The sequence below is a fragment of the Bombus fervidus genome, chromosome 3 (genome assembly GCF_041682495.2).
Source record: "Bombus fervidus isolate BK054 chromosome 3, iyBomFerv1, whole genome shotgun sequence".
Classification (NCBI taxonomy): domain Eukaryota; kingdom Metazoa; phylum Arthropoda; class Insecta; order Hymenoptera; family Apidae; genus Bombus; species Bombus fervidus.
In genome coordinates, this window is record NC_091519.1 from 10,920,243 (window position 1) to 10,947,831 (window position 27,589).

Here is a 27,589-nt window from a genome sequence, read left to right on the forward strand (position 1 = left end):
TCCAGTTTGTTGAGAGACTTAAGTCTCTTTGCAATAAGTCTCACTCCTCAAGAAACTTCCGATTGAGCCTTCGAAGTTACTCCATATGAGCTACTTCTTAGGAGTACCATTATGGACGTTGTATCGTGGACGGAGCTCCAATGCTGGTATTAGAGAGTTGCTGGCAACTTACGATTAAAGATGTGACCAAATAGAAGATATTCCCTTTCGATTGCGTCTTTTGATTCGCGAATGATATTGGAGATTGAGAGGTACCAGTGGAGCGCTGTCCACGAAACTGGTTCATTTGTTTCTTGTCTGTAGCATCACCAATTCGTACAATGCGTCAACCTCGAGCGATTCTGGAGCAGCGATGTTCAACCTTTTTCATCTCATAGAACACATAAATTGATTATTACAATTCTGCGGCATGACAAAAAATATGTTATGTTTTAGCTGTTGTCATTCTTTTATTTGACAATCTAAGAAAAAAGACGTCAATGTCCTTAATTAAACAGTTGGATACTGCATCTTTCAAAAATTTTCACGGCACATGGTTGAAAATCGCTGTTATAGATCCTAGAGCATAAGAAGTGCGGTGATCAGAGATTTTGGTCACTCGATGTTCACAAGCGGAACTCGGTTACTGCTGCGCAGTACGCACGCGCAGTCGTCGATGGCGGGCAACAACATCGGTTCGATGCGATGGATCGAATCTAACCTTTCGATCTTCTCTGATTTCGTTTAATTTCTTACGATATCATATAATTATTAAACGATAATGATTCTTATGTAAGAGCTACTACGCATAAGGGTGTTATATGTTACGTTTCTCGAATTTTGTATGAGCCATACGAAACTTTGTTCTTTAGAACATTGTTGAGTGAAAAAGATATCTTTCGCACTGCATTCCTTATGCACATTGCGTGCTGGAATTTGGTGCATTTATCATAATTGAGCAGGCATTATTACGATTGTGTTATAAAATAACAAACAGGAAAATGAAAGTGGAAGAAATAAAAAGAGGCGCATGTGCATTTATAAAAGCGAAAGGAATTCAAGGAGAGGTATGAGATAACACGCGTGATTGTACATGTGTGTATGAAAGAGGAAGAGAAAGCATTTGCAAACGATCATGTTTATTCTTCACCAACTGTACGCAATATGAAATTGAGTATACAAAGCAGAGCAGCGAGAACCATTTGTCCTAGTCCTAGTATTCAAACTCATCACCATAATTTATAACCGATTTCAATTTAAATCTAATAAAATGATGTTATAATACCAAACATGTCTTTTTTATCATCTTTTTATACCCGAAATATAAAGAAACTTAAATTCATCATAACGATTAATTGACAATAATATGGGTTTGAAACCAAGATTAATTTTAGTACTTTCCTTACAGAGCCCTCTGGTGGCGATATAGATCACTGCATACATGAACTTATTGACTGAGTTCTCATGGTCTTAGTTAAGTTTCAATCGCCGAAAAGTGTATCTGTCACCAAATATAACCTTGAAATCGAACCTTATTTAACAATAATAAGTGTTTATATTTTACAAAAAAAAGTAATAATTACATTATTAGTGATCTTGGAAGATTTTCTTTACAACTATCATAATGGTAAAGAAAAGAAGAGGTAAATATTATTATTGCACAAAAATAGTTAATATATGATTATTCATTTTGCAGTACTATTTATAGAAGAAATAGTTTTACTATTTTATTAAATATGTGTATGTGTATTTAATTTTAGAATTTGAACAGAGTAAGGAAGAACGTATGGTTATAACTATTGGCGAAATTATACAAGAATTATTGAAAGCGCATGATGAAAACAGAGATGTTGATCTGAATAAATTAAAAACTCGAATTGCTTCTAAATATGGCTTGGAAAGCTCACCAAGATTAGTTGATATTATAGCAGCTGTACCTATTGATGCACGAAATATATTAGTACCAAAATTAAAAGCAAAACCTATTAGGACTGCCAGTGGAGTTAGTATTTAATTTATTACTATATTATAATTGCAATGTAAAATCTTTAATAGAAATTCAACAACATTCTTTTCAAATTGTTGTAAAAAATATATTCAGTGAATAATTTGGTCTTTACAGATAGCTGTTGTGGCTGTAATGTGTAAACCTCACAGATGTCCTCATATCAACATGACAGGGAATATTTGTGTGTATTGTCCTGGTGGACCTGACTCTGATTTTGAGTATTCCACACAGTCTTATACTGGTTATGAGCCTACATCAATGAGAGCTATTCGAGCCAGGTATAATCCATTTCTACAAACCAGGCATCGTGTGGAGCAGGTGAAGTTAGGAATTTATTAACTACTTTTATATAAGAAACATTAAATAATAACCATAAAATACTGTTGCAGCTGAAGCAATTGGGACACAGTGTAGATAAAATTGAATTTATCGTTATGGGCGGTACTTTCATGTCTCTGCCAGAAGATTACAGAGATTATTTTATTCGAAACTTACATGATGCTTTATCTGGTCATGTAAGCAGTAATGTTAGCGAGGCGGTTAAATTTTCTGAACGAAGTCGTACAAAGTGTATTGGTATTACTATAGAAACGCGTCCTGATTATTGCCTTAAAAAACATCTTTCCGACATGTTACTTTATGGGTACATGTATTATAATAATTTACATGAATAAATATTTTTTAATTTCCTTAGACTCATATTTCGAACAAATTTAACAGGTGTACTCGGTTAGAGATTGGAGTTCAATCTGTATATGAGGACGTAGCACGAGATACTAACAGAGGACACACAGTCCGTGCAGTGTGCGAGAGTTTTCAACTATCGAAGGATGCTGGTTTCAAAGTAATAGCACATATGATGCCAGATTTACCGAATGTCGATATTGAAAGGGATGTTAACCAATTCATTGTGAGTTATAACTGTATTACTAAAACATTCCTTATTCACTTTTTTTATTTATCAAAGAAATTATGTATATTTTAGGAATTCTTTGAAAACCCTGCTTTCAGAGCAGATGGTCTGAAAATTTATCCAACATTAGTTATACGTGGTACAGGCTTATATGAGTTGTGGAAGACAGGAAGATACAAAAGCTATCCACCGAGCGTTTTAATAGATCTTATAGCTCGAATTTTGGCTCTGATACCACCTTGGACTCGTGTATATCGTGTACAGAGAGATATACCTATGCCTTTGGTCAGGTAATATTATTTATACTACATTTACACCTTATTTATTTGGTTTATTTTGGTCATTTCTATTTAGATTAAATTTAATTTTGAAATACGCAGTTCGGGCGTGGAACACGGAAATTTACGCGAATTGGCATTGGCAAGAATGAAAGATTTGGGAACTGATTGCCGCGATGTTAGAACTCGAGAAGTTGGTATTCAAGAAATCCATCACAAAATACAGCCTTATGAAGTAGAACTTATACGTCGTGATTATGTTGCCAATGGCGGGTGGGAAACGTTCTTGTCTTATGAAGATCCCACACAAGATATTTTGGTTGGTTTATTAAGGCTAAGAAAATGCTCGGGCGATACGTTTAGGTAAAGTAAAATTACAGAAATTATATATGATATATATATGAGTATTGGAATACGATTATATTAAATCAGATACGTTTTACAGACCAGAACTTAAAGACAGGTGCTCAATAGTAAGAGAACTTCATGTGTATGGTAGCGTCGTTCCAGTAAATGCTCGTGATCCTACAAAATTTCAACATCAAGGATTTGGAATGTTATTAATGGAAGAAGCTGAGCGGATAGCGAGGGAGGAACATGGATCTCATAAACTTGCTGTCATATCAGGTACAGATCTTACATTTCATAATCTTAACAATAAATACTATAAGTATTATCATAAATCTATTATTATTATGATGTATATAATTCTGTCCAGGTGTCGGGACAAGAAATTATTATCGGAAAATGGGATACGAACTTGATGGTCCATACATGTCAAAGATGCTTATAGCTTGCAAATAAATACTATTTTCTTCATAATAAAAAAGAAGAAAAAACAACAAGCATAATATTTTCTCTTTTATTAGAAATCTTTGTTAGAAAACGTTGGAACAACCGATTATCGATCAAACATTAAATTTGTGATCTTAACAGTACACTGATTCATAAAAGTATTTGAATACTTTCTACAGAAAATTTGTATGAGTATATTATGTGCATTACCCGACATTTTTTTTTTTTTTTTTTTTTAATTTCGTTAGCACTGTAATGAGACAACTATCGTTATTACAGTAGCAAAATTTGAAACCAATTCGAAAATGCATATAGAAGTTACAAGACATTTATTGTTTTTGATTCACGATATATAGTCGGATACCGACAAGGTCAAGTATGGGAAGAACGTATCAAAACCCATATTTATACACGTGCTGCTCACTATCAACAGTGTCTAAAAAACGCACTCTTATGTTTCTCAATAACTGTGTTAAGTAATCGAGTAAATCGAATCAACTGCTGCCATAATTTGAATTTTCACAGTATTGAAATTATTAAAAAGCTCTAATTTAAACATCGATACAAATAAAAATTTTTCATGGTACTGAAAGCCTGATTTAAGTAAATATAATTTCGATATCCAGATTTAAACACCGATTGTTATTAATAGTTTCCCCCACTCTCTCGCGCGCCACCTGCTGACGGCGCTCGAAGAGAATAAACAAAAGCAAGTCGCATTCGTGACACCGGTGTCGATCAGTGAACGTCGTTGTCTGAGCTCGGTCTGCCTTGTAATGTGCATTTCTTCAGATAGAAGTCGATCGCAAACGCGCAATTCGGTAAAAACGAATTATCGCGTGTTTGTCCGACGCTTGAACGTTTGCGCGGCCGACGCGAGAATGTCGTGGAAGGAGTGGGTCGGTGAACGGTAGATGCTAGAACATTTGTGTCAATACAACAGGACGACCAGGCGTTTACAGAGAAAGCGGTATTATCCTGGCGCCAAATCATAGGGGTAAGTGAAATGGCAAACATTGATTAAAATTTAGGTTAGGTCCGCCGATGTATAAACATTCAAAAATTTAATTCCTTGTAATATTACTAGACTGCGGATTTTTACACACTCGTAAGAAATGTAAGGGTGTCAGAATACACATAATACAGAAAAATATGTTTAAATATTCAGAGTACTTATTATAATATCTAGTGGTTAGTAGATTCTGTTTAGGTTCCATTTCTTTATTTGTAACTGTTTATCAAAATATAAAGTTGCATAAATAACTGCAGTCTATATGTTACTGCATTATATCTGCAATTAATAGATGGATGAACTTGTGTATGTTTAATATTATATTAGAATTTTGTATTGTACAAATAGAATGATAAATACAGATACATAAATGAAGTTCAGTTGGAAAATTTCGAATTTAATAAATTTCGTGCTGCTTCAATTTTGTAATTTGTCACCAAGCCGCGTGTATCGCTGATAACCCATGCAGAATATTTGTTAAATAAATTACTTTCCATAATAATTACAGAATTGTTAAAAGAATTATTTCACAGAAGTCCTGATTTGCATAAAAAGTCACAATCGAGTTATGTCGATACCAAACCTATACCATGAACAACGTTACGCTGTTATGTAAACAAACATCGTTATCTTAACTCCATAATGAATTTCTACGTGTACTTTGTAATTTTCTTCTTACTACATAAAAATTATTTATCAAATAATTATTCACAAATTATTGTGATAGGTAAAGTTCTAAAGGTTATGTCGTTAAGAAACATCGGCAACATTCGTAAAGTAAAAAGCAATCGTTTTCAACGCAACAGTAACTTTCTTGAGCTTGCTCGACCAATAAATTACGTCTACAATTAAAGTTACTTAACATGATATTTTTTAACGTCCGCGAGACTCGATTATATTTCCTGAACTCCTCAGAATTCCTTGCGCGGAAAATTGTTTTATTTTGTTGCGTTTTATTACTTACAGAATCTAAAACCTCAAAAATTCAATCTAAAATATACAAGTCACAAAAATTCGAAAGGCTATAGTTTACATTTTCTGTTTTTCTTCTTTCGATATATATTTTTACGAAGCTGTTTATCCATGTCAAAACTGTTTCATTTGTTTTCATAAAGTAAACGATAAAGTAAACGACATATTGTATTCGTTCAAAAGTAGATTTTTTTATCGACAGAGAAAATATTTCATGTCATATCATGTTACATATTCGCGGAATTCTAATAATACCGATGAAAACGAGAGATATTAGATTTCTTTTTTGAAGTTTTGCTTCGTTAACTTCTTTAATGCGAATTTTCGGGAAATTATTCGCATAGTCCCAATTTTGCAATGTTCAGTTAAGCAATGTGCAAGTGGAAAGTGATGCACCGAGTTCGACGACCTCTAGTGTCATAATACTCTAATTACGTCATTGTTGTATTGGAATATCAGCAAAGAAGTTAAATTTATAAGAATTATAAATTTTCCAATTTTCATAGGCATTTATTCTTATCTATTCTATGTAATATCGGTAAATTACCAATTTACCGATAAAATTATGTCAATAGAATCTTTACTTTCGTCTGTTCTTCAACTATTTTTTCCTATCTATTTCAGAAAAAGCATGTTCTATATCACGATATTGTTTTTCCTGTTACCATGATAAGAAATAGACAAGTATGTATGAGTTATATTTGAACTATATAATTACAATGTATATATCACTCTAGAATTAATAAAAATTTGCTTCATTGCATTATGATATTAACTATAGAAATTTGAAAGTTACAAATTCTCAAAACCTTCAATAATATCATTGAATATCAAATCATTCAAGTGGATAAAATCTCACAATCCTAGAGATTTAAATTAATTAAATAATTAAGTATAAGAATTTCCCCAGCTTTTCTTCACATATTCCTATCGTCATGTTAACAATATAATCACGTAATTTCATCAGTATTATGTTACTCGCGTCATTATTTTAATTAGATACATTTCAAACAATAAATTATCTCGAAGATTGCATAATCTTAATTGCCGATTAAGAAGCACGACAAGAGCAGTTCCAGGCGAGCGGTAATTCCCTTGTGCGTGCACAGGTTGCACCCACGCAACCGTATACAGTGTACAGTAGTGCTACGTTAACTGGTCAGGGTTTTGCTTTGTTAACTGACCGTCGCTAATCCCACCATTTATTGAAACTGACTTTGTGAAATGAGTTTCTCTGGTATTATATACCAGATCCCAAGACTAATCATCTTTCCAGTAACGCATTATACATTGGCTCATAAAAGTATTTGAACAATATTTTGGTGAGTATCTACGTTTATATATATTAGTATATTAAATAAAACATGTAATGTAATAATTATAATTATCATGAATATATTTTTAACTATACATAGAAACTACAGTTCATTGAGTTAATAAGCCATCTTTACCGTTAATTATATGTATGTTTGAAGCAATTATTCATTCTGTATACTAATTTTTTATGAAGCATTTATTTATGTTAAATATATATACTATACTTCTATATACATTATTTAATTAATTTGAAATTTTATTTATGATAACTGTGTTTCATTAAAATGTTTCTAAGGTTTCAAAGATTGTGAATAATATACTAATAAATATCATATAATATATATTACAATATTATGTAGCATATTCACCAAAGTTGTCTATTGTAAGTACTCAAATATTTCCACGAATCACTATATATAAAATAAACAAATGTGTAAATACCATTATCTCACCCATACTCGATGTAGAATAGAGACACTCGGGATTCCCTAAAAGTATCCTACTTTCTTTAAGTGATCCGATAAGGTGCCGATACTTTAGCAAGTATACGTATCTACAAGATATTTGCATTTATATGAGTACGTTACCATTCTTTACAGTATATATCATGTGTATATCATACCCTTTCATAGGCCGTGAATCTGTGTTTCGTCCGACGATTTTGGCTCGATGCTCGCGATATATTCACAAAGTGGCCGCCAGTCATGAATTCGTCTCCGACCGGCCAATTGGACGACTCGCGATCTATAGTAAATATCCGGCTACTATTATTAAGTTTGTCCTTAACGATCGTTACGGGTATCATCTCGCAACCATTAGCTCCCGTCACACGAATGGCATCGGATCCGTTCGTGAACTTCGCGAAGTTATCGGATAGTGATCTAGTGATTGTGTGTTTTCACTGTTCCCATTAAGTAGTTCCAGGATCCGCGCGAAACTTCATCGGGAATATCGTGTATACTATTTTGTAGAAACACCGTACCACGCCAACTGTCGTATAGGTAAGTCACGAACCGTTTACCGTAAAATGGGAACATTTAGTTGGCAACATGACTGATAATAGATATAGAAATAATAGAATCGATTTGGACATTAATACTCCATAAATTTATGATCACGTTGAAAATTGGTATATTTAGAGAAATTTGACGAAAATCGCAGACGCTGCTTCGCGTTACTAACCAACCACTCTTCCGGATGAATCATCTTGAGTCATCTTAAACGCTCCTTTTTGGAAGTGAACTGAAAATAAGTGAAAGTTTAGGAAATAATTGTAAAAAAAGATATATCTTACTCTATTATTATCTATTAATTTTAATCTAATTAATTAAAGAGAAACTTTGCTTGTATTTGTTACGTTAACACGATGAATATTGTAATAAATAGATACTGACTAATAAAAGCACATAATGGATACCGAAGCAAACATACGCCTATATTATCGCGTCGTTATTTATTCAAATAATACGCTATATGCATGGCAGCTTATACCGAGAATTTCTGGTATCAAGTTCGTACGCCTACATGTCTGACAGATAAGGGATCGATGTGTCCATACAATTTTCGAGATGTAACATTGCAAGGCAATTAGTAGGAACGTGTATGCTCGTGTTACCAAATGTATCAACGCCGTGTTGTCCAAATGTATTGACACAGTCAGGGACACGATCTCTCGTAATAGCTAAAAATACCGAAAGATGGCGACTACTAAAAAATTCACACTTTTCTGTTTTATTTCATATTAAAATTGCATAGTATTTATACCTTATATTATTACAATATATAATAATGAAATATATTCTAATATACTAATAAATACGTTATAAAATTCTATTCTTATGCTTTCTACAGTGTATAAAGATGTATATACTGTAAGATCTTTTATATGCATTATGAATAATTTATTATCTATAATAGGTAAAGGTCCTTTTGTTTTCACCACGATAGTATTTAAAACATAAAAATACGTAAACAAAATAATCTACCTACTTCAGGTCGATTCTTATGTAAGGAAGTATAGATAGATAATTTCCTCATTGAATATCTTATCTACAATAATTAATATGCCTCGACAAGTTTATCGCAAAATTGTTGATTTAAAATTGCCATCGCAAATTCTCGCCGTCTTTTTTTAAACAAGCACCTCGATTGACTTATTATTTGCGCCGTTTATTTCGTTTTATCAAGTCTCTTAGGATCTTCGCGCCGTATTATGTGCAACAATTCTCGAATTTGCATCTTTGTTCGGCAAAGTGGCGCGCTACGCGTTGCTGCGCTTACGAGGAATGTTCGGTGTTATGCTTGCACGCCCACGTCGACATGTGCGCTGAACATTGCCGGAAAGTGGGACACTCCTGGTTGACCATGAATTTCTTGTTAAGCTTCGTGGATTTACATTTAAGCGTATAGTATCGCGTACCACGGAATCTAGATTGAATTAATAGGAGATTAGTTTGAATGACGTTCGCAAAGAACCGCCATCTTGGAGACACTTTACGTCCGTTCACCGTGAACGTCGTAATAACGGTCATTTCGAATTTAAAAGCCAAAGAAACTTGTATCAACACCGATTAGAATGCACCGGCGTTTGACTTTTATTTTGATATCACTTTACTACACAAACCATAGGGATAAGAAGAATAGATCGCAAATGACGTGTTGAGAAAATGAACCTCTTTGAAAGAAAGATAGAGATAAATAACGAGATCTCTGTTTTCTTTCCTATCTATTTCGAACGAATATCTGTTAGAAAGAGAAAGAGAGACCGCGTTAGATATATATACATGTATAGCATGTGAAAGTGATGTAGAAATAGAAAGAAAATGGTGCATAGAGACCCCTTGTGTCCTTGTCTAATAACGCATACACGTTCGTATACAGTAAATATATATATGTAACACCGATCAACGAGCGGCGTCAGTGTCGTTAGTGTACATGCCTGATTAGACAAGGACAGAAGGGGACTCTATGTAGCGTTCTCTTTCTATTCCCGTATCGTATTCACTTACACATATGACTCGTAACATATGACTCGCGTACTCTATCTTTATATTTCTATGTTTGGCACACACTGTCTATATGTGTATTTTAGGTCTATCAACTAATGGTATTATTAAATTGACAAGTTACAATTGATTTGTAAGTTATAAAATTTATTTGTGCAGAACTACGTATGTTTCATTAACAAACTTGTTGCTGTTATGTAAGAGAATTTATTAGTACGGATAACCTGTAACTTCTGACTTCTAAGATTTCACTAGTAGATATAATATTAGTCTAATTGCGCGATAGGATCCAGATTAAATTCTTAAATGTGTTCAATATTATGGCGATAAGGTAAATAAGAATCCGGATAGAATTGTATACAGAGTGTTCCAATTTCTTCTATCTAAACATTGTGAAATGTTATAACGAGTATAAAAAAGAAAAGTTTGGAGCACTTTGTGTATTTCGAAAGAGCATAAAAATTTGAAGTGGATTTAAAAAAATAATTTCGTTTCGATATCATTGTTATTTATCACCGATTTTTATCTTGTCCAGGGGACACGGATTGAGAATCGATGTGCTAAATGTATTGAAAGATCGATGGACGCTGTCCAATTGCTCGACACAGATCGATACATGTCGATACAGATCTAAAACTTTAATTCCGTGACGAAATTGGAGCGCCATGTTGATCGCTTGTTGTGCAAAGTTATCGATACTTTACAGTGTGCTTACATTGCATTTAATCCATAGAGCTGCTGATATATAGCAAATTATAATGTCGTAGTTACGTGACATTGGAATTCCTCAAAGATATTTACTTCCACATATGTTTCAGCGGTCGTCATGAGATCGTGGTAACGGTATTGTATTAATCGAGCGTATTTATTCATAACTTTACGAATACTGGTTGCGTGCATTAACGATTTCTTCAACCGATATTATGATGACATCAGTCGATGTTCGAGAAAATTAATATTGTAAAATTGCCGATAAAAAAGTAAACTATTTACAAATTACTGATATCAACATCACTAGTATTATCATAATTACGGAGATAAATCAACATTTATATCTCTACTTATCACATTTATAAACATTTGTACAGATCATCTTTAAATCTAAAATTTCTCAGTCGATAAATAGACATTTCTTTTTTTGATATTTCTGGATAACCGCTTATCAGTGGATTAAGAAATATTTCTATGTATATATATATATGTAGTCGCAGAAATGGAATGAATGTCCTATTTTTATCGCGAGAGGAAGCCGAGATAAACGTTACAAAATGAAAATATTTTCAAGTGCAACACGTACGAGAGTAGGCAAGTATAGACGAGCACGCAGGAGCATGTAATCTCGCGTGACATATTTTAATCGCCATAAGTTACGCGTTGGCCGGTAATATACAGAGCACGACGATAAATTGCACTACCCTACGAGCCTCTGTATCTCGTAAAAAAATAATAAAAGCAGTGTGCAAGTACCGCTGGCATTAATTCCTGAGAACCGGGTGAAAATATGGCGAAATTGGTTGCGACGTCCAGCGAATATTTTTTAAAAAGCGCTCCAGGCGTACGTAAAAATATTTGACGGTACTCTCGTGAAAGGTTAAATCGGTTTTCGCAGGTAATTTTCTTCTGGAAAAAAGTGATATTTTATAATGAAATTTTAGAAGATGAGTTTTAAACTGGCGTGTGCTATGTTTTTCTATGAGATTGAATTTGTCATACACGAACCTTTCAGAAATCAAACTGGTCAACTAACTTTTTATTAATTTCCTAATTTCATTATATAACTATACGATTAATATTCAGTACTCAAGAAACAAATAGCTATTTACATATTCTTCCCCTTATTTATTTATTTATAGTCGCATCAGCAACGAGATTATTAGAGACTACTTTTGGGTTGAAGAACATGTGTAGTATCATTGTGGTATTCGTGTAAATCTGAACATGTTATAAACAGTTAATCAGAATTAACCAGATACAGATATTAAAGAAATGTTCCAGGAATATCAGTGATTTTAGTCTTGTGAACAATTAAGAAGGAAAATTAGTGGAAAACGAATTATTCCCCAAAAAGCCTCGATGGCCGTATGAGTGTTGAATTCGTGTTAACGAGCTTCTACGTTTCTCCCAGTGATCCAAGAAATGATTGTACTTGGATTGTCGGGAAGGTGCCAAAACGGGTGCACGCGCGAACTGCTGGGATTTCGATCATTTCCCCCGTTTCGGCATTCGCTGTACACGTGCACCGATTACGTAATGACGTAACGCGCACGATGCACTCACGCCTATGCACGTATAGATACGTGATTCTATTTTCGGCGGGGATGCATTTCGTAGTCGAAAGACTTGAACGATGTGCAACATAAACCATCGAACAATATTTATTCCTCGGCTGAAACGCGGCCAATCGATTTATATGTTTAGCGTACGTGAAAAAACGTACAAAGATAAGAGAGGATCTTCTCCCTCGAACTTTGTCGTTCTAAGCTTTGACGTCACGCAGATAGACCAAACTGTATTACGACAAAATTGGAAAAATAAGCAACTCGTATCTATATTAAATAAATTTTAGTCAATTTGAAATGCAAAGATTCATCGTTCTTAATAAATACATAGAATGTAATTGGATGAGATGTATCGAATGAATCGCGTTGATAACTTTACTTTTGTTGTACAAGTTTAAGGTTATGTATGAGGTGGAAGTAAACGTTTCTAGCAATGGGAAATTAGTTGAATATAAAAATTCGAATTTGAAATTTATTTCTGTGGAAGATACACTTAAATGGTAATTCTAATTTTTAATGTTAGAAATACGAATTTTTGTATTAGTCTTAATAAAATGATGATTACGGTAGTGACAATTTGTGGAGGTCATTTTGATATCAAGCAATCAAATGATCACGCACTAGAATTCAGTAAACAAAAGTATCTCAGTGAGGTCCCTTATTTTAATTTCAAACGATGGCTGACATTTGTTCCATAACTCGAAGGACATTTCTTGGAAACATACGACCGCGTGGTCAATTGTATCGTTGACTTTTGGCCCTTATCGCACTCTGTGCGATGAATGTATAGTACCTCCGTTAATAATAAGAGGAGGCAGTTAAAATTACCCATTACGTGTCACAATACTCTTTATTGCTATCTTAAATTCGAATTCTTCGAAATAATCTAAGTAAAATCCTCTATTATTTAAATCGCTTAAATTAAATTTAAAATAGTAGAACGTGACTTAAATCAAGATTAATTCAATGTAATCTTTTTTATTGTACATACACTTAGTTAAAAGTTTGATAACGATCGTCTAAGATTTATTGCACAAGGCAATCATGCTATCTATAGTATATACATATTTCGAAACATCCTATGCAATTGAAGATCGCACTTGAGAAACGATCTTTATAAAAGAAAGATCTTTTATCAGGGAGCAATTTGCAAGTTTAATATTTCGTCAACCAATTCCACATCAAAGCTATCCGTGCATTTCAAGAATTCGGAAATTCAAAGAAGATTAAAAAATCCAAAAATTCGGAAATTTGAATGTCCAAGAGGACATAAATTCAAATATAAAACTAGCAATTAACTGTATCTCTTCTTTTCAGTTTTCACCATCCCCTTTGAAGAAATACGTTTAAAACCAGAAACTTCACCCTCTTGTTATCAATAACGAGCATACCAGATTAACCGAAATTAATAAAGAGCCGATAAAACGCCTGACGCATGGCGCGTTATCATTAGCGTTGCACGGCAACCGAACATGTTTTTTCTTCTCTCTCTCTCTTTCTACGACTTCTCCGCGTGTTAAGATTGTCGGCGGTCGAGTACACGCCATTAGAAGACGCCACTCGACGGTACTTGGTCGGCTTCAAACGAGGACGTGGCAAAAGAAGAGGGTTAATAACGTAGAAACAGAGCCGTGCGTCGTGAGAAAACCACGACAATCAGTCGTAGCGAAAACAATGGAAACGAACCGAAAAAAAACTACGCCTAACCTATTGAACGTTCGACCGGTTATCGCCGATTTATCGATTCGTTAACGATATCGATTCTTCTCACCGAACTATTGTCACATTCCAATAGAGCGCAATAATAGGTATCAAAGACCATATAAACAAATATTTTAAGGTTAGTTTTGTTGATTATTTTATTTTCGCGTCATTATATTTTCAAATAATTGAAAAAGAGAATAACCTGGTATATCAGAATATAATTGATGTTCTTTGTATCAATTTCTTTATTCTTATCGGTTGTATTGTATTCGATAAAATACTTCGTTTCTCAGTTGATAAATTAATAAGATTTAATAAGAAAATTATTACTAATGTCTAGTATAATTTTTAATCTTCTTCTTTGTACTAAGTTCAAATATCGATTAGATTCTATAGAAATTAATATAATGCTTCGTAAGAAACGAATCTTTGCATAGTCAATACTATTGATATCATACTTGATCGCAAAATCAAATTTTTGAATATTGAAATATTTGAATTGCCGAATTTTTAAATCTTTGAATTTGAATTCAAATTTAGATTTGATGAAAAAAACAAAATCTCTATTATTTTAAATTGAAACAAGGTTATAATAGAACGTAAGATGAACCCAAGCAAATGTACCGAACCCTACTGTGAGAAATGTAAATTCCTTGCCACACCACGTTGCAAAAAGATATATAACCCGTTCATAGGTACGTACGATAAAGTTGGCGGAAGGGATTTAATTAATGTACAAGGGGTGACTCGGTTACACGAAACAAGAAAACACGGTAGTTTTTACTATTTGTTTACAATGGGGGAATGTAATAGGATGATTACAGTAGACTCGTAAAATTTAGATAAAATCTCAAAGTGGTCAAACTACGTGAAAAAAATTTACTGGGATATTCAAGCAGCATTTTCCTAGAATTTTAGTTACGTTATACTCTATCATAATATCGTAATTAAGCAAATTACTTAATTATGTTCTATTAACCTAATTATACTTTTTTGATACAATGCTTTTCCCTTGTAGAATATTTTTCTGAGGTTGCAATTAAGCTCTTTGCGTAACAGATTGATAATTAAGAATCCTGGACATAATCAAAGCTATTAATCTTACAGTTTAATGAATTCAAGTCAGGAAGAATCGACCCCGTTGAATAAATTTTGAATGAATTTAAGACTAAAATTTAGATTACTAAGACTGACGTAAATCTGAGCTGAGGAACTTTTTTCTTATGGCTGTTATCAGTCCGGATTCTTATCAGCTAGATGAAGGTATTGCATTATTTCAAACTTTATTGCTCGTTAAAGCGGAAGGGATTGTTAAGATTAATACCTCTTTGGAGCGAGGTGTCCTTGACTGATACATTCTCTTCGAGACGAGAATGCAATCTGCAATAACGATGACATCTTATTGCTTGAATCACGTTGCTTTCATCGATTTTGCGTTACCTGAAATTGATAATAAGATACCGTTCTTATCTTTTCTAATTTAATAATGCGATGAAAATTGTAGACTACGTCTTAAGGAATATAAAAATTCGATTCTTCGATTCTTAGGTTCTTTGAATACTTTTACACTTTTGAATTTTTAAAGTTTTGAATGTAATAGTTGTCCACAGTTATTAAGAGGTAGATCATCCTGATTATCAGATTCTGATTCTGATTTTATCACTGGTTTGCATTTTCTTATTTCATATGAAACAGCAGTATAACAATTCAGAAAATCACTACTGTTCTTCAGAAGGTCGCAAACAAAATAATTTTCCAAGAACAGAGATCAGAGGAAGTTGACAGTATAGTTAATCAGAAGGTTCTATTTTGAGTAACTAAGAGCAAGAGAGATGGATCACAGAACTCTTTAATCATTGGACTGATTCAATGTCAATCTGAGATTTGTTAAATACTATATTTTCTAGCTTAAAATAGAGGGATGATATTAGGATACAGATATATGCTATTCAGAGTACATCACATGATTTTATCAGAATACAAGTACGTATGTATTTATCCAATTGTAAATTAATATTTCTCATCTTCTCTTAACCCTTTCATCTTACACTTATTAATATCTATTTTCTCGAAAGTATATATATCTTATCTTTTATATGTGCAAAAGATGTTGACAGTGAGTAAATAATTATTTTCCAAATTATCTGTTCTGAATTCTTCGTTATTTTATTACGTTATCAAAGAGTTAGATACCCTAAAATATTTATTGTACGCATCAATATCAAATCCCACGACAAGAGAGATGGAAAATATCTATTCTATGTCATTGCTCGTTGAAACAAGATCCTGTCGGATGCAATTATCGCAATTATGCAATCACAATAGGACAACGAAATGAAAGGACCTTTCATGGTTCATTGGCACACGTTGGTATTCTTACTACATTCCAATGCCAGAGAGCTCGGGATACTGTTACTGCGGCTGCTACCAGTTAAACTGTTCTATGCCATATTGGTAAACCCTACATAAACTCGTATCTATCACAGCCACACTTATCTCGACTTTTATTCCATTCTATTTATACCACTCCTTTCGAATAATACATTTATATGCTTCAAATTTATTAGTCGGAAGTTCCAGTGCAATTCGAGAATGGTATTATAGCTAAAGCCGCGTTTCTAATAGATGTATTGTAGAACAAGACCAACTGCTTATCGCAACCAAAATTCACTTTTTATCTCATTCCATTTATACCGGTTTTATTAAATAAGACATTTATACGGTTCAAATTTATTAATCAGGCTAAGAGCGCGTATCCATTAGATCAGTATATCTATATCGATATATCTAGAATAAAGCTAAATCGAAATTTATTAATCAAGAGATCCAATAAGATTTGATAGAATACCAGTTACTAAAATCCAGAATGTCATGCATCGTTTCTTTCTCTCTTTTAGTAGTAAAAAAAAAAAAAAAAGAAAAAAAGAACGGTATGACTTAACTATGACAAGATTAACGTTTCATATATTCCCTACACGTATGTATCTACCCGCGCATAAATTTAAAGTCCCGTTTTCTCGAATCCTCCTTAGCTCAGCTACCAACCGTTTCTCAGTTTCAAATAATGACCTAAAGGAGCTGATTTAATTGGAAAGCGATTGCTAACTCTGAAACGGCTCATGTGATCCGTTAAATTGACGTTTAACAAGCTCCCCACCATTTGACCGTGAAAAATGTCTGTGACGAAACGGCGACGGGGTGGGATAGACCTTGGATTCGATGCGAGTGCGAGTACATCGGTACGTGCAATAATTACCGTTGCGATTGTCTGGAATGAAACTCGCTGTTGCATCGAAAGACACGAATACTCGACGTTCGGTGATGCAACGACATAAACCGGTTCCTCTCCGCGACCGATTTGTTATTTTTCATTAACACCGGTGCGATCGGGCAAAACATGTGCGACATGTGAAACGGTACGAACCGGATTCCTGAACTGTGTTTAGCGTAAGACATACTAACAATCTTTTGAATTGGAGGTTATGGTACATAACCTTTTATCGCAAATTTTAATACTGGTCATTTTTCTGTTATAACTTTAGATTTGTTAGTCGAAATATACAAATAACATACAGGAGGACTTTCAAGTTGGAGGTTAATATTGCAGATTTCAGAAAAGAATTAATTAATATGAAGATATTAAGAAATACTTATAAAGAAGCGTTTTCAACTTTAGTAAATTAACATAATATTAAAATATCAAGGGATTTGTAAAAATATTAAAGTATTTTCGACTTGATTATAGCTAACAGTAAAGCCTGGATATCAAGTTGTAATTAAAATCAGTTTTCATTGATGGATTTATATAACTGTTTAAAAGTACGGCTTAAACCATGTTTAAGTGTAACTGAAGAGAACTTAAGATTGCACGCCATCTTGGTTTAACCCTATGGCCATTAGCGTCGCACTCCTTCCAGAGGTTTCATTCTTCCACGAAGTTCCCGTTTCTGTGGATTAACAGTTCCATTAGTTTCTAAGCCTCTTTGACATACTGACATGGTATCGTGTTAACGAACGCGTTCGCATGTAAGAAAGGAAAAATTTCGCGGACCTATTTCTTGACGGCAATTTACGATCTCGCTAACAACGCGTCTAATTAAAATTCGATTCGGTGAACAGGTCGCTTGATGTCGTTAAAGTAAAACGTTTCTATCGTAGAATTTTCGTCTAATTTAAATTTGACACGAAGGTGGTCGAATCGTAATTTAAATTTCGCGCGCATGGAAGTTAAAAGTTAATTTTAAAAATGACGTGAAAAGTTTCGTATATTGGGTTGGTAACTAGAACCACGAATTTTTAACGATTGGAAGGTAATGCGTCGAAGTTAAAGGAAAGCAACGTTTGTGTCTTATGAACGGACTATCTCTGATTCATAGAGTGATCTGGATAATTGTAATTGCATACAGATAATGTTAATTGCATCTTTTTCATTGTTGTGGATTTTTTCTTTCTTTTTTTTTTTAGCCTAAAAGAAAATAAAAATATTGATTAGGATGTATACATAAATATTGCAAATAGAAAAACGCAAAGATGTTGCACGCAATATTACTACAAAAAAAGTATGACTAATGCAAATGAAATATTTTCTGACACATGAAAATCAGTCAAGATGTAAAAATAATTGTGTAAACAAAATTATTAAAAGAATGTAGTGACCTAGAAGAGTCAAGATCGGTCAAGATTAAACGCAAATATTAAAAGCGAAGAAAGACGGAATATAACGAACATGATATAAATACATAGAAATCAACAACATTATATGTTAATGCATCGCATGTTCACGCATTCAATCGGAATGATAACGAGAAGGGGTATGTGTATACTTGGAATCCTGACGTCTGCCTCCTACGTTAATGTATCAATAAGATGTATGCTACTGAAATAGCATGAAGAGCAAACACTGCCGAATCTACGCTTCTAAATACATAAAACAATTGTTTATCAGGTTCGAAATTCGATGTTTGTGCCAACTTTCATCTTTCATCCTCAAGATATTAGAGTAACAGGTGTTTTGATCCTTGCTGTAATCCTGTATATTCTTATTTCTTTTCTGATGTTTCTTTGTGCTGTAATAATAGTAACAATATTTATATTTTGAAATATCTAGAATAAAAGCAGCAGTGGGACTATAAATGACATAATTCAGGACATAAAGGATTCCGTTAATTTATTCTTATCCCCTTATGATAGATAAGACCATCAGTCTTACTGTGTATACACGTTTAGGGATGGGTTAAATGGTGGTGTGTTTTTGAATGTAAGACACGAGAGAGTGGAACCTTACCTGAATTGCAAATGATCTCACAGTCAGTAAAATATATGTATGTATGTAGAACAAGGAAAACAATAACCGTTCTGTACAGAGGAATTCTATTGTAGAATTTGTACCTTTCGAAAACCGGTGACTTCTATTGACATTCAAATATGATAATGTTTACCATTTTTGTAATGAAAGTAAAAAGTGCGATAAGAATTTCAGAGGATTATATAGTTAGTTAAGAATACTTTAGCGCCCTCCTTGTTTTGGCGGCGTTTCCAATAACTTAAATGCGATCACTTGCACGGTACAATGAAAACAATAATATCCGCTTGAAATAATTTCGCCGCAGGTTAATCCATCGTTGAAAACAAGGCAACTAATCTTCTGCTATTAGAAGAGTATCCATCTCATATTATTTCTTCAAGAAATAATAAACATATAAATTTTAACCTATCCCAAATAACATACATCTTTCACCGATGATTTAGCGCATATGATGAATCAACAAACAAATTTTGTAGCATTCGATTTTCACTGTTCACATAAAAAAAGATTAGCAATGTGCATATTGAAATTTGTCTTCCCTGTTTCTTCTAATGTGAGTAGTTAATATGGTTACGCAAGTTTTATTTAAGAAATTATATTTATTATAATATTTTCTTCGCAAAAGCGAACTAAATTTTCCAAGATGGCCGATTAAACGAGGCAATGAAAACTCCACCAATCGAATGCGCCTCGTTTGACTTGCAAATCACGTTGCTTACGAATAACGAGCTTGTAAAATGTTATAAGTGTTCGGGCACGTGCGTTAAAAAAATCCAAACGCGTGTCTGAAGGAGGCACGTACGTTCCGGTCGTCCTTATCGAGGTTTTCATACGGAATTGCCCCTCTGGAATGTTTGTAATCAAAGGTGCACTATTATTATATATTGCTTGACGTAACCGAAATATCGTTGTTTATCAGACACTTAATTCTAGATAAGTTGGACAAAAATGAGAGATACACGCATTGTTACCATATTTTTTATCTATTTTCATAAAAAATATAAACGTAAATTTGCTCCAAGGAACTTGGAAAATAACTGGTTGAAATAGAGTTTTTAAAATCATCATTCTACGACTTAGTGATTTCTAGACATTTTGGAACGACAGACTTATATAATAATATTTCACATTTGCGCGCAAAAAGGAAAAATGTTTGTTCATAGATGTCCTTGAAATTACACATGCTTTATTTTAAGTTTAAGTATTTATTACATATAAATTTAAGTAATTAAGTATATTTTCTGGAAGAGATGCGTAAATCTATCAAGGTGAAATCAAATGTATAAATGCAATATATTATATGAAAATGAATTCGCATTCAACGCAAACTTTAAGGTAGTAATTAACGGATGATTCTTTCTTCCAATGAAGGTTTATATTATAATTGTAACCATCGTGATTTCATCCATGATTTAACAAACTTACAATGGTGTCTGCGCGGGAGTAATGAATTATTAAAAACCTCTCACACTTGACTACCAAGTGTGGCATATTAGCTACTACTTGCCACGGAGAAAACAGAAATATATGTAGAAGTAACCTTCGATCATCGTTATTGATTCAGCATTACATAAGTGCATCCTGCAATTGGATCCATTCATAACAAAGTATATTTAAGATTGTAAAATTAAATTATTTTTCGACTGACATCTTGTTACTAACTTCAAATTTTAGTTACAAAATATGTCTTATAAGTTAATGACGATTATCTTTATAAAGTAAACTATGTTATAATATACCCTGTGATAACAAATGACGTCTGAAAAATGAAGACAACATCTATAGAGGGTAAACAATGTGAAGCAATAAACGTTATGAGCTTAATAAATTAATATCGACAGAAAATATTTGATAACAAATGTTCGAGAATCAATTATGACGACAACCCTTTTAACGGTGTTTTTCATGAGTATAATCCACCGGTGTTACCTGGAAGCGCGCGACAACCAATGGAGAGGTCCATTCGTCTGTTTAGGCCTTTAGGCCTTAGGCGGCGAAGTGCGCTACGCGTCAGTCGATGTTTGCTCGTCCGTCGGTAAAGGTGTTACTAGTTCCGAAGTAAGAAGTTCCGTCAACTCGAAAACAACGTCGTTTCGTTCTACTAGAAAAGTTCGCACGCTAATCCACGATTAGATCAGTGCAATGCTTGTCTTGAGACGCGGCGGTTCGCATCGCGAGCTCCCATTAAATAATGTGTGAGTGACACTAAATGAAATCATATAGAATATTTTAAAGTACTTAAACATTACTTGAACATTATAATCGAGGAACTAATATTGATTAATCAGTCGAAATTGCGTCGAATAAATAGAAAGATTATTTCAACGGCTTCCAATTGGAACATTGAACTTGGCGAAAGATTTAAATTTCCCGCGTCATTCGATGTACTATAAAAGTGTTAAAAAAGAACTGCAAATATTTGTTGTTCAATTATAAATACTTTGCTGTAGAAATTTCGAGATCGAATTCGGTGATATATAGCTCGTTGAAGGAGAAACGAGTCTACGATTGTGAACAGCCTTGAAAGGAGACGCACAAGTTCGGTTGAAAATAAATCATTTTCTACTCAGTGGCGACGTATACCAAACTTCGCAAGAAACTTGTAAAATCATTTTTGACGATCTCTATAGACGCAAAATCGTGCTTTCGTCATTTAACAGAAAATTTATTCGAGTAAGCGTCACAGGTGAATGAACAAAACTTTCGACGATAAATCAGAGTCAGTGATTACTTGCTTGCGTCCAGCTGCTGGCAGATCAACGTGAAATTAGAGAAGCGTAATAAACTCGCTCGAATAGCGTCGCTTTGTCATCGTCCCGGAAGGGGACTGTGCATCGTTCTCCCCAGAAAAGTCGTGTCGCCGGAAGTGGCCCTGAAAACGTGCCAAATCTTCGGTTTGAGGGAAAGCAACCGCGGTGAACGTGGTGACTGGGCTTACGTTCGATTTTTTCGGCCGTCGAATGCTAGAAAGGTGGAGAAGCAAAGGGCGGAAAAATGATTACCGTGCCGATATCCGCTTCCAGTCCTTACATGAAGGTTACATCCTACAGCGATGCAAGCGCTATTGGCAAAAAGCCTACAGTGAGTAGATCAAGAAACCGTTCACAGTCTGATTTTTTACTTCGAGGTCGTAAAAATCGGTTTTTTGTTCCATTCTCTTAGCTTCTGTTTCTTAATTTACTTGTGTAAATTTTAAGGTCGTGAACTGACTTATGAAGTTGAAAACATTCGATATTTAGAAAGTTTATTGGATTTTTGGATAATATTAGGTTTTAATGCTTATTTATTAATGTGGGATGATAGTACCAATTATATTGATATTTTATTAATACAAAGCCGTAAGAATCGGTTTCTTGTTCCGTTCCTTTTTTTCCAATATTTTACTTTCTTTATGTAGATTGTAAGATCATGGCCTGGTTTATCAACTTAATTAATGTTTAAAAGATTTATTGGATGAGAATATGTATTTATTAGGTATTATTGTTTATTTATTAATATGAGGATGATTATAGAAATTATGTTAATATCCTATGAGTACAAATAAATTGTATATTTATGAATATGACTGATTTATGAATGAGTAGGACTTAAATATCGATTTATTTTATCCTTGAAATACAGTAACCTCACTTTTGATATTTTGTATATCTTTGCATGCTGTATGTACTCTGTACCTGTACTTAATTTAAATTTCTAATACATGCGAAAATATGCTAACCAATTTATTAATAATGCAATATCACAGCAATAATAGCGTACTATATGAAATAAAATGTGCAATACAAAATATACGACGCAGAACGCACTACATTGCATAATAAATATCTTTATATACTTTTAAACACGCTGTAGATTAAATAAACTCTATATGAAAGTAAAAAACAAACCTAAAATAGATAGCATGAATTAATGTGATGCGTGCTATTTGGTGGGTACGCTCGTACTAAGTCTTTTCTTCTTTCTTCTTCGTATTGTATAGGGGTATTTTTGGTCTAGGAAAAATATAGAAAGCGCAGGTCAAGATCTGACAAAATTTTTAACACTCTTCTTCAATGATATATATATGTATGTATGTATATATGCGCATTTATCTATCTGTGTATTCTAACAGGTAATTATGGAAATGAAATATTCAATGTTTATTAATTCTCATTTGAAATTTACTAAAAACAAATGCGCATTTAGTGCTAGATAATGAAGAGTTCTAGGAAGTTTGTTGTTATAGGAGATAATTTAATGATCTTGTATAGAGATATGTACTATGGGAATTATGAAGTTATTCTTTTTTTATCTTATTGTGAATGGGCAATAGATTGAAATAATTTGCTATGTACTTATCATGTTGATGATTGTATTGTATCTTCGATTAAATTGAAGAAGAACTGTCGGTAATAATAATTTATTCCTTAATTATTATCTATTACTTGATGCATATAAATTCATTTTTAAGTTACAAAATTCATATATCATTAAATGTTTTAAATTATTAAACTTTTATTTATACTATTTTTGTATATAATATCTCCATGTAAATATTACATTGATTCATTTTAAAATCCACAAGAGATTATCTCAAATGGCGTATGGGCAAAGACAAAATGAGACATTACGTGTCTAATTTTCCCGTTTTCTCCGCAGTTTCTTTAGCCCATTTTTTCTCCTTGCTCTTCCTTCTTGCTTTCTAAAACGGTGTCTATCATTTCTTGTATGACCATAATTCGCCCTATTTCTCAACAAACGTGCCAATCCCATCTTCTCATGTACCACGTTAATCTTCTAATTATCCCTATACAATCAGTATAATTTTCATATCATTATCATTCAAATTTTATATAGAAAATCTTTAATTTAGTGTTAGTTAATTGTTCTCAGATCCTTAACAAACACAGTGGAACGTGTTTCATGGTCAGATTAGTAACAGAAAATCATATCTGCTTTCAATTTAAAAAAATAATTTAAACGTTTCCCTAATAAATAAAATCATTATATCGTATTTTACCAGATGTTACACAGGTAAATCGAGATGTATGTCATAGTCAAATTACTACCTTGAAATTCCTGGCACGATTCTTCATTATCTGGACCATGATAGTAGCACACAAAGGTGGGGATAATTTATACCGGAAGAGAGAATGTGTTTTTTCCTATTCAGAAATTCGATCAAACATTATCACGACGTCAGTCATTATTGATATTTCGCCACGAATATATCTAGTTCTATAGTAGTAGTCTTAATCTCATATCCGTTATTTATTCTTATCGGCTTATCAGGAGATTATTCATCTTTTGCGACTAATCGTATGCGCGACATAGGATGTTCGCTAGCCTGGAGGCTGTTTTCCTTTTTTCTCGTTTCCGTCTGTCGTCGTTAGTAAGACTCTTACGTTCGTGGAACCAGGCGTACCGTGGATCTAAATTTACAACAACGAACAAACGAGCAAGAATCCCAGCTCTTTGCCAACGTTCGGTTCGTCGAATGACCGTGTTCCAATTATTCTGTAAAAAAATATCGGTTTTATTAACGCAGATCCTTTTTACTTCTGTTGTGTTATTTCTTACATATGACGCAGATTGGATGGCTCTTAAACGTTTAAGAATATCGCTGCATTCTCACGTCTACTTTGTACGCGGTAGTGAAAGTTACGTAAAGTACTAAACACGTCTGAATGGAGTTTGACGTAATTATTTCTTGATCGGAACCGCTCACTACCACTGTCGCCCCTAGCGGACGTTTTGTGAAATTTATTCATTTTGAACCCTTTATCTATTCTAGAACTTACGACAATGCTAATCTCTATTTTATTAATGTGATCTTTATGCGTTCCATTCTATTTGAATAGTCCAAGCTATTCATTTGCGTAAGAAATTAGTTTTTTTTAATTCATCATTTGCCGGGAAAAGGACAGGATGTTAATGTAGAATGTAGTAAAGTTTTTTATTTTGAATCTATATGTTAACTACACTAGGCAGTTGATCTGTCACAATAATATTTTCCTCGGGTATTTACTAATAATCTAAGAAACCTTGCGGTTTATAATTTATGGAAGGTTAGAAAATAGAAATAGGACAAGTTCTTGACAACAGTTAGGAATTCCGTGATTCATTTAATTTTAAATGACATCGCAGTGTTTGTACGAAAATTAATGTCAAAATTATTTATCGATTAGAGACAGAATTAAATTTGCAATTAATTAACAATATGTTGTAAAACACTTTCTTAATCGTTTTACACAGCAATTATTTCAACAACTCTAGCAATATATTTTTCTTATTATTCAAACAAAATAATAGATACTCGTTTTTATAATTTAAATCGAAATAAAAATATTAAGATCAGACATAAGATACCTAACCGTAATAAAAATATAGAACGAAAGATAAGTTATGAAAAAATTCAAAAATATTACAGACCAGCAATATAGGTAAACGATAAGTTTAGAAGTCCTATATTTACTTCTATTTTCTTCTTCAATTCTTTGCAGCGAATAATTCTTTTTAGTTTCGTGCTGTGAGAATTTTACTCTCGAATTTAGAAACGAAGAAACAGATGACCGGTAGAAAATTCTGTGATTGCATCGTTAACAAGAAAATAAATGTTATTTACTTTGACTGCTCACGCAAAGCTTCTTATGTACATATTAACATTTTATTTTATATTTATACAGCCAAGTAATCTTTTCATTAAAAAAGAAACAATCGAAGTTAGTTTTATAGTGTCGAATAAGAAATGCATTTTACGTGACCACATGAATTTTCCAACAGCCTTAATATTTCTGCAGTCCGTATCTTGTCATTTCATCTTTCACATTCCACATTCCACGTTTTGCATTCCACACTCAACATTCTACAGCCTGCATTCTGCAAATTGTGCTCGCAAAAGTTACTAGAGGTATCTTCATGTCAGGTACAATGACGAACAGAGGTATTGGCATACACCAGATTTTTCTGTAAAATTCTGTCTATATAAAAGATTCATTATTCTTTATTTAACTCTTCCAGAATTGAACGTTTGTAGGGCTTTAAAGAAAACTTCTATTTTAGAAAAGGAAGAATGTATTTCTGTTGTTAAAAGGAGCTACAATCTGAAAAACCAGCTTATAGATCTATGGTAAACGTATAATACAGATCTGTATTTTCTAATCCAATAATTTAATTATCATGGAATTTCCATTTATTCGGTAAATATAAAAACAATAAAATTGTAATAAAAGTTAGTGAATATTGAAAACTATAACTAACATTTCTAATGCAATTTACTTAACTCTCCATTTCTATGGGTTTTGTGGAATTTTCTGAAAAAATCCTCAATTATTTTGTCCATATAATTAAGAAATGGAACGCAGATAGAAAATTGTTTTAGCCATTCAATATTCAGTGCCATATTTCAGATATATATTTTTCTACATTATATGCATTCTGTGCATTTTTGCACCTTAGAATTTCCCATAAATGCTAAAAGAAAGTCCGCAGTTTTATAATTAATAATAGAAATACATTTTCTATAATAATTTTTTTTACAAAATACACAATGGATTAAAATTTATCACTAGTTTTACCAAAACTAAAAACATCTATCGTTTACTTAATAAATAGATTATTAGACTTCAATTGCCTGAAAGGTCTAATCTTTATGTAAAATGTCACTTTCAAATCTAAATATTGCATAGATGCAACATGCTAGTTGAAAACATCCGGCCGGATTTCTCCACATAATTCCAGTAAGAACCAGAATTTAGTAAATGTGCGATAAGCTAGAGGAGACGCTCGATCGACTTGTATCCGAGTTCCGTCACGAATTTTGCCGGTATCCAGGAGCCTCGTGCCAAAGTTATGGCATTTCGATCACGTACCAGTATCTCTGCTTTCACGATTCTTTGAATTCTCGATGACAACGGCAGGAGAAGGCGATAGTAGGACGAGAAGAAACAGAGTGTCTCAATGAATATCCACAACACAGTTTTAAACCAGTTTTTCCGTCTATGGATCTGGTGGTTGCCACAAAAAACGTGCTCATTAACGCGT

At 33.2% G+C, this 27,589-nt stretch overlaps 2 protein-coding genes and 1 long non-coding RNA gene across 7 annotated transcripts in view; 2 read left to right on the forward strand and 1 right to left on the reverse strand.

Moving 5' to 3' along the window:
- The first annotated feature begins 1,447 nt into the window (after positions 1-1,447).
- On the forward strand, positions 1,448-4,042 carry Elp3 (elongator complex protein 3). 2 transcript variants are annotated; one of them, XM_072000260.1, is made up of 9 exons: positions 1,448-1,622; positions 1,740-1,981; positions 2,102-2,305; positions 2,377-2,630; positions 2,708-2,897; positions 2,973-3,190; positions 3,281-3,541; positions 3,624-3,805; positions 3,897-4,042. In XM_072000260.1, exons 1-9 carry the CDS (start codon positions 1,604-1,606, stop codon positions 3,980-3,982), a joined length of 1,656 nt encoding a protein of 551 aa, XP_071856361.1. In that variant the 5' UTR covers positions 1,448-1,603; the 3' UTR covers positions 3,983-4,042. The 2 variants fall into 2 exon arrangements, with proteins under 2 accessions (XP_071856361.1, XP_071856362.1); XM_072000261.1 differs by lacking the exons at positions 1,448-1,622; positions 1,740-1,981 and adding an exon at positions 2,000-2,018.
- A 641-nt stretch (positions 4,043-4,683) lies between these two features.
- Plx (PTB_TBC1D1_like and TBC domain-containing protein plx) overlaps positions 4,684-27,589 on the forward strand; it is a 36,656-nt gene continuing 13,750 nt past the window's right edge. For 2 of the 4 annotated variants that reach the window (XM_072000255.1, XM_072000256.1), the window contains exon 1: positions 21,573-22,648. In XM_072000255.1, the coding sequence (XP_071856356.1) occupies positions 22,562-22,648 (87 nt within the window). In that variant the 5' untranslated portion in view covers positions 21,573-22,561. Of the gene's footprint in view, positions 4,971-8,083; positions 8,276-21,572; positions 22,649-27,589 lie in introns of those variants that run through there. The other 2 variants (XM_072000257.1, XM_072000258.1) reach the window with 2 other exon arrangements.
- LOC139985664 (uncharacterized) lies at positions 24,060-25,220 on the reverse strand. The gene is made up of 2 exons (XR_011799469.1): positions 24,616-25,220; positions 24,060-24,353 (listed from the first exon to the last, which is right to left on the reverse strand). It is a non-coding gene; the product is annotated as an uncharacterized lncRNA (long non-coding RNA).

Coding starts and splice junctions, on each gene's coding strand:
- Elp3 (XM_072000260.1), top strand. Junction 1,982..2,101: donor CTATTAGGACTGCCAGTGGA/GTTAGTATTTAA, acceptor TGGTCTTTACAG/ATAGCTGTTGTGGCTGTAAT. Junction 2,631..2,707: donor TCCGACATGTTACTTTATGG/GTACATGTATTA, acceptor CAAATTTAACAG/GTGTACTCGGTTAGAGATTG.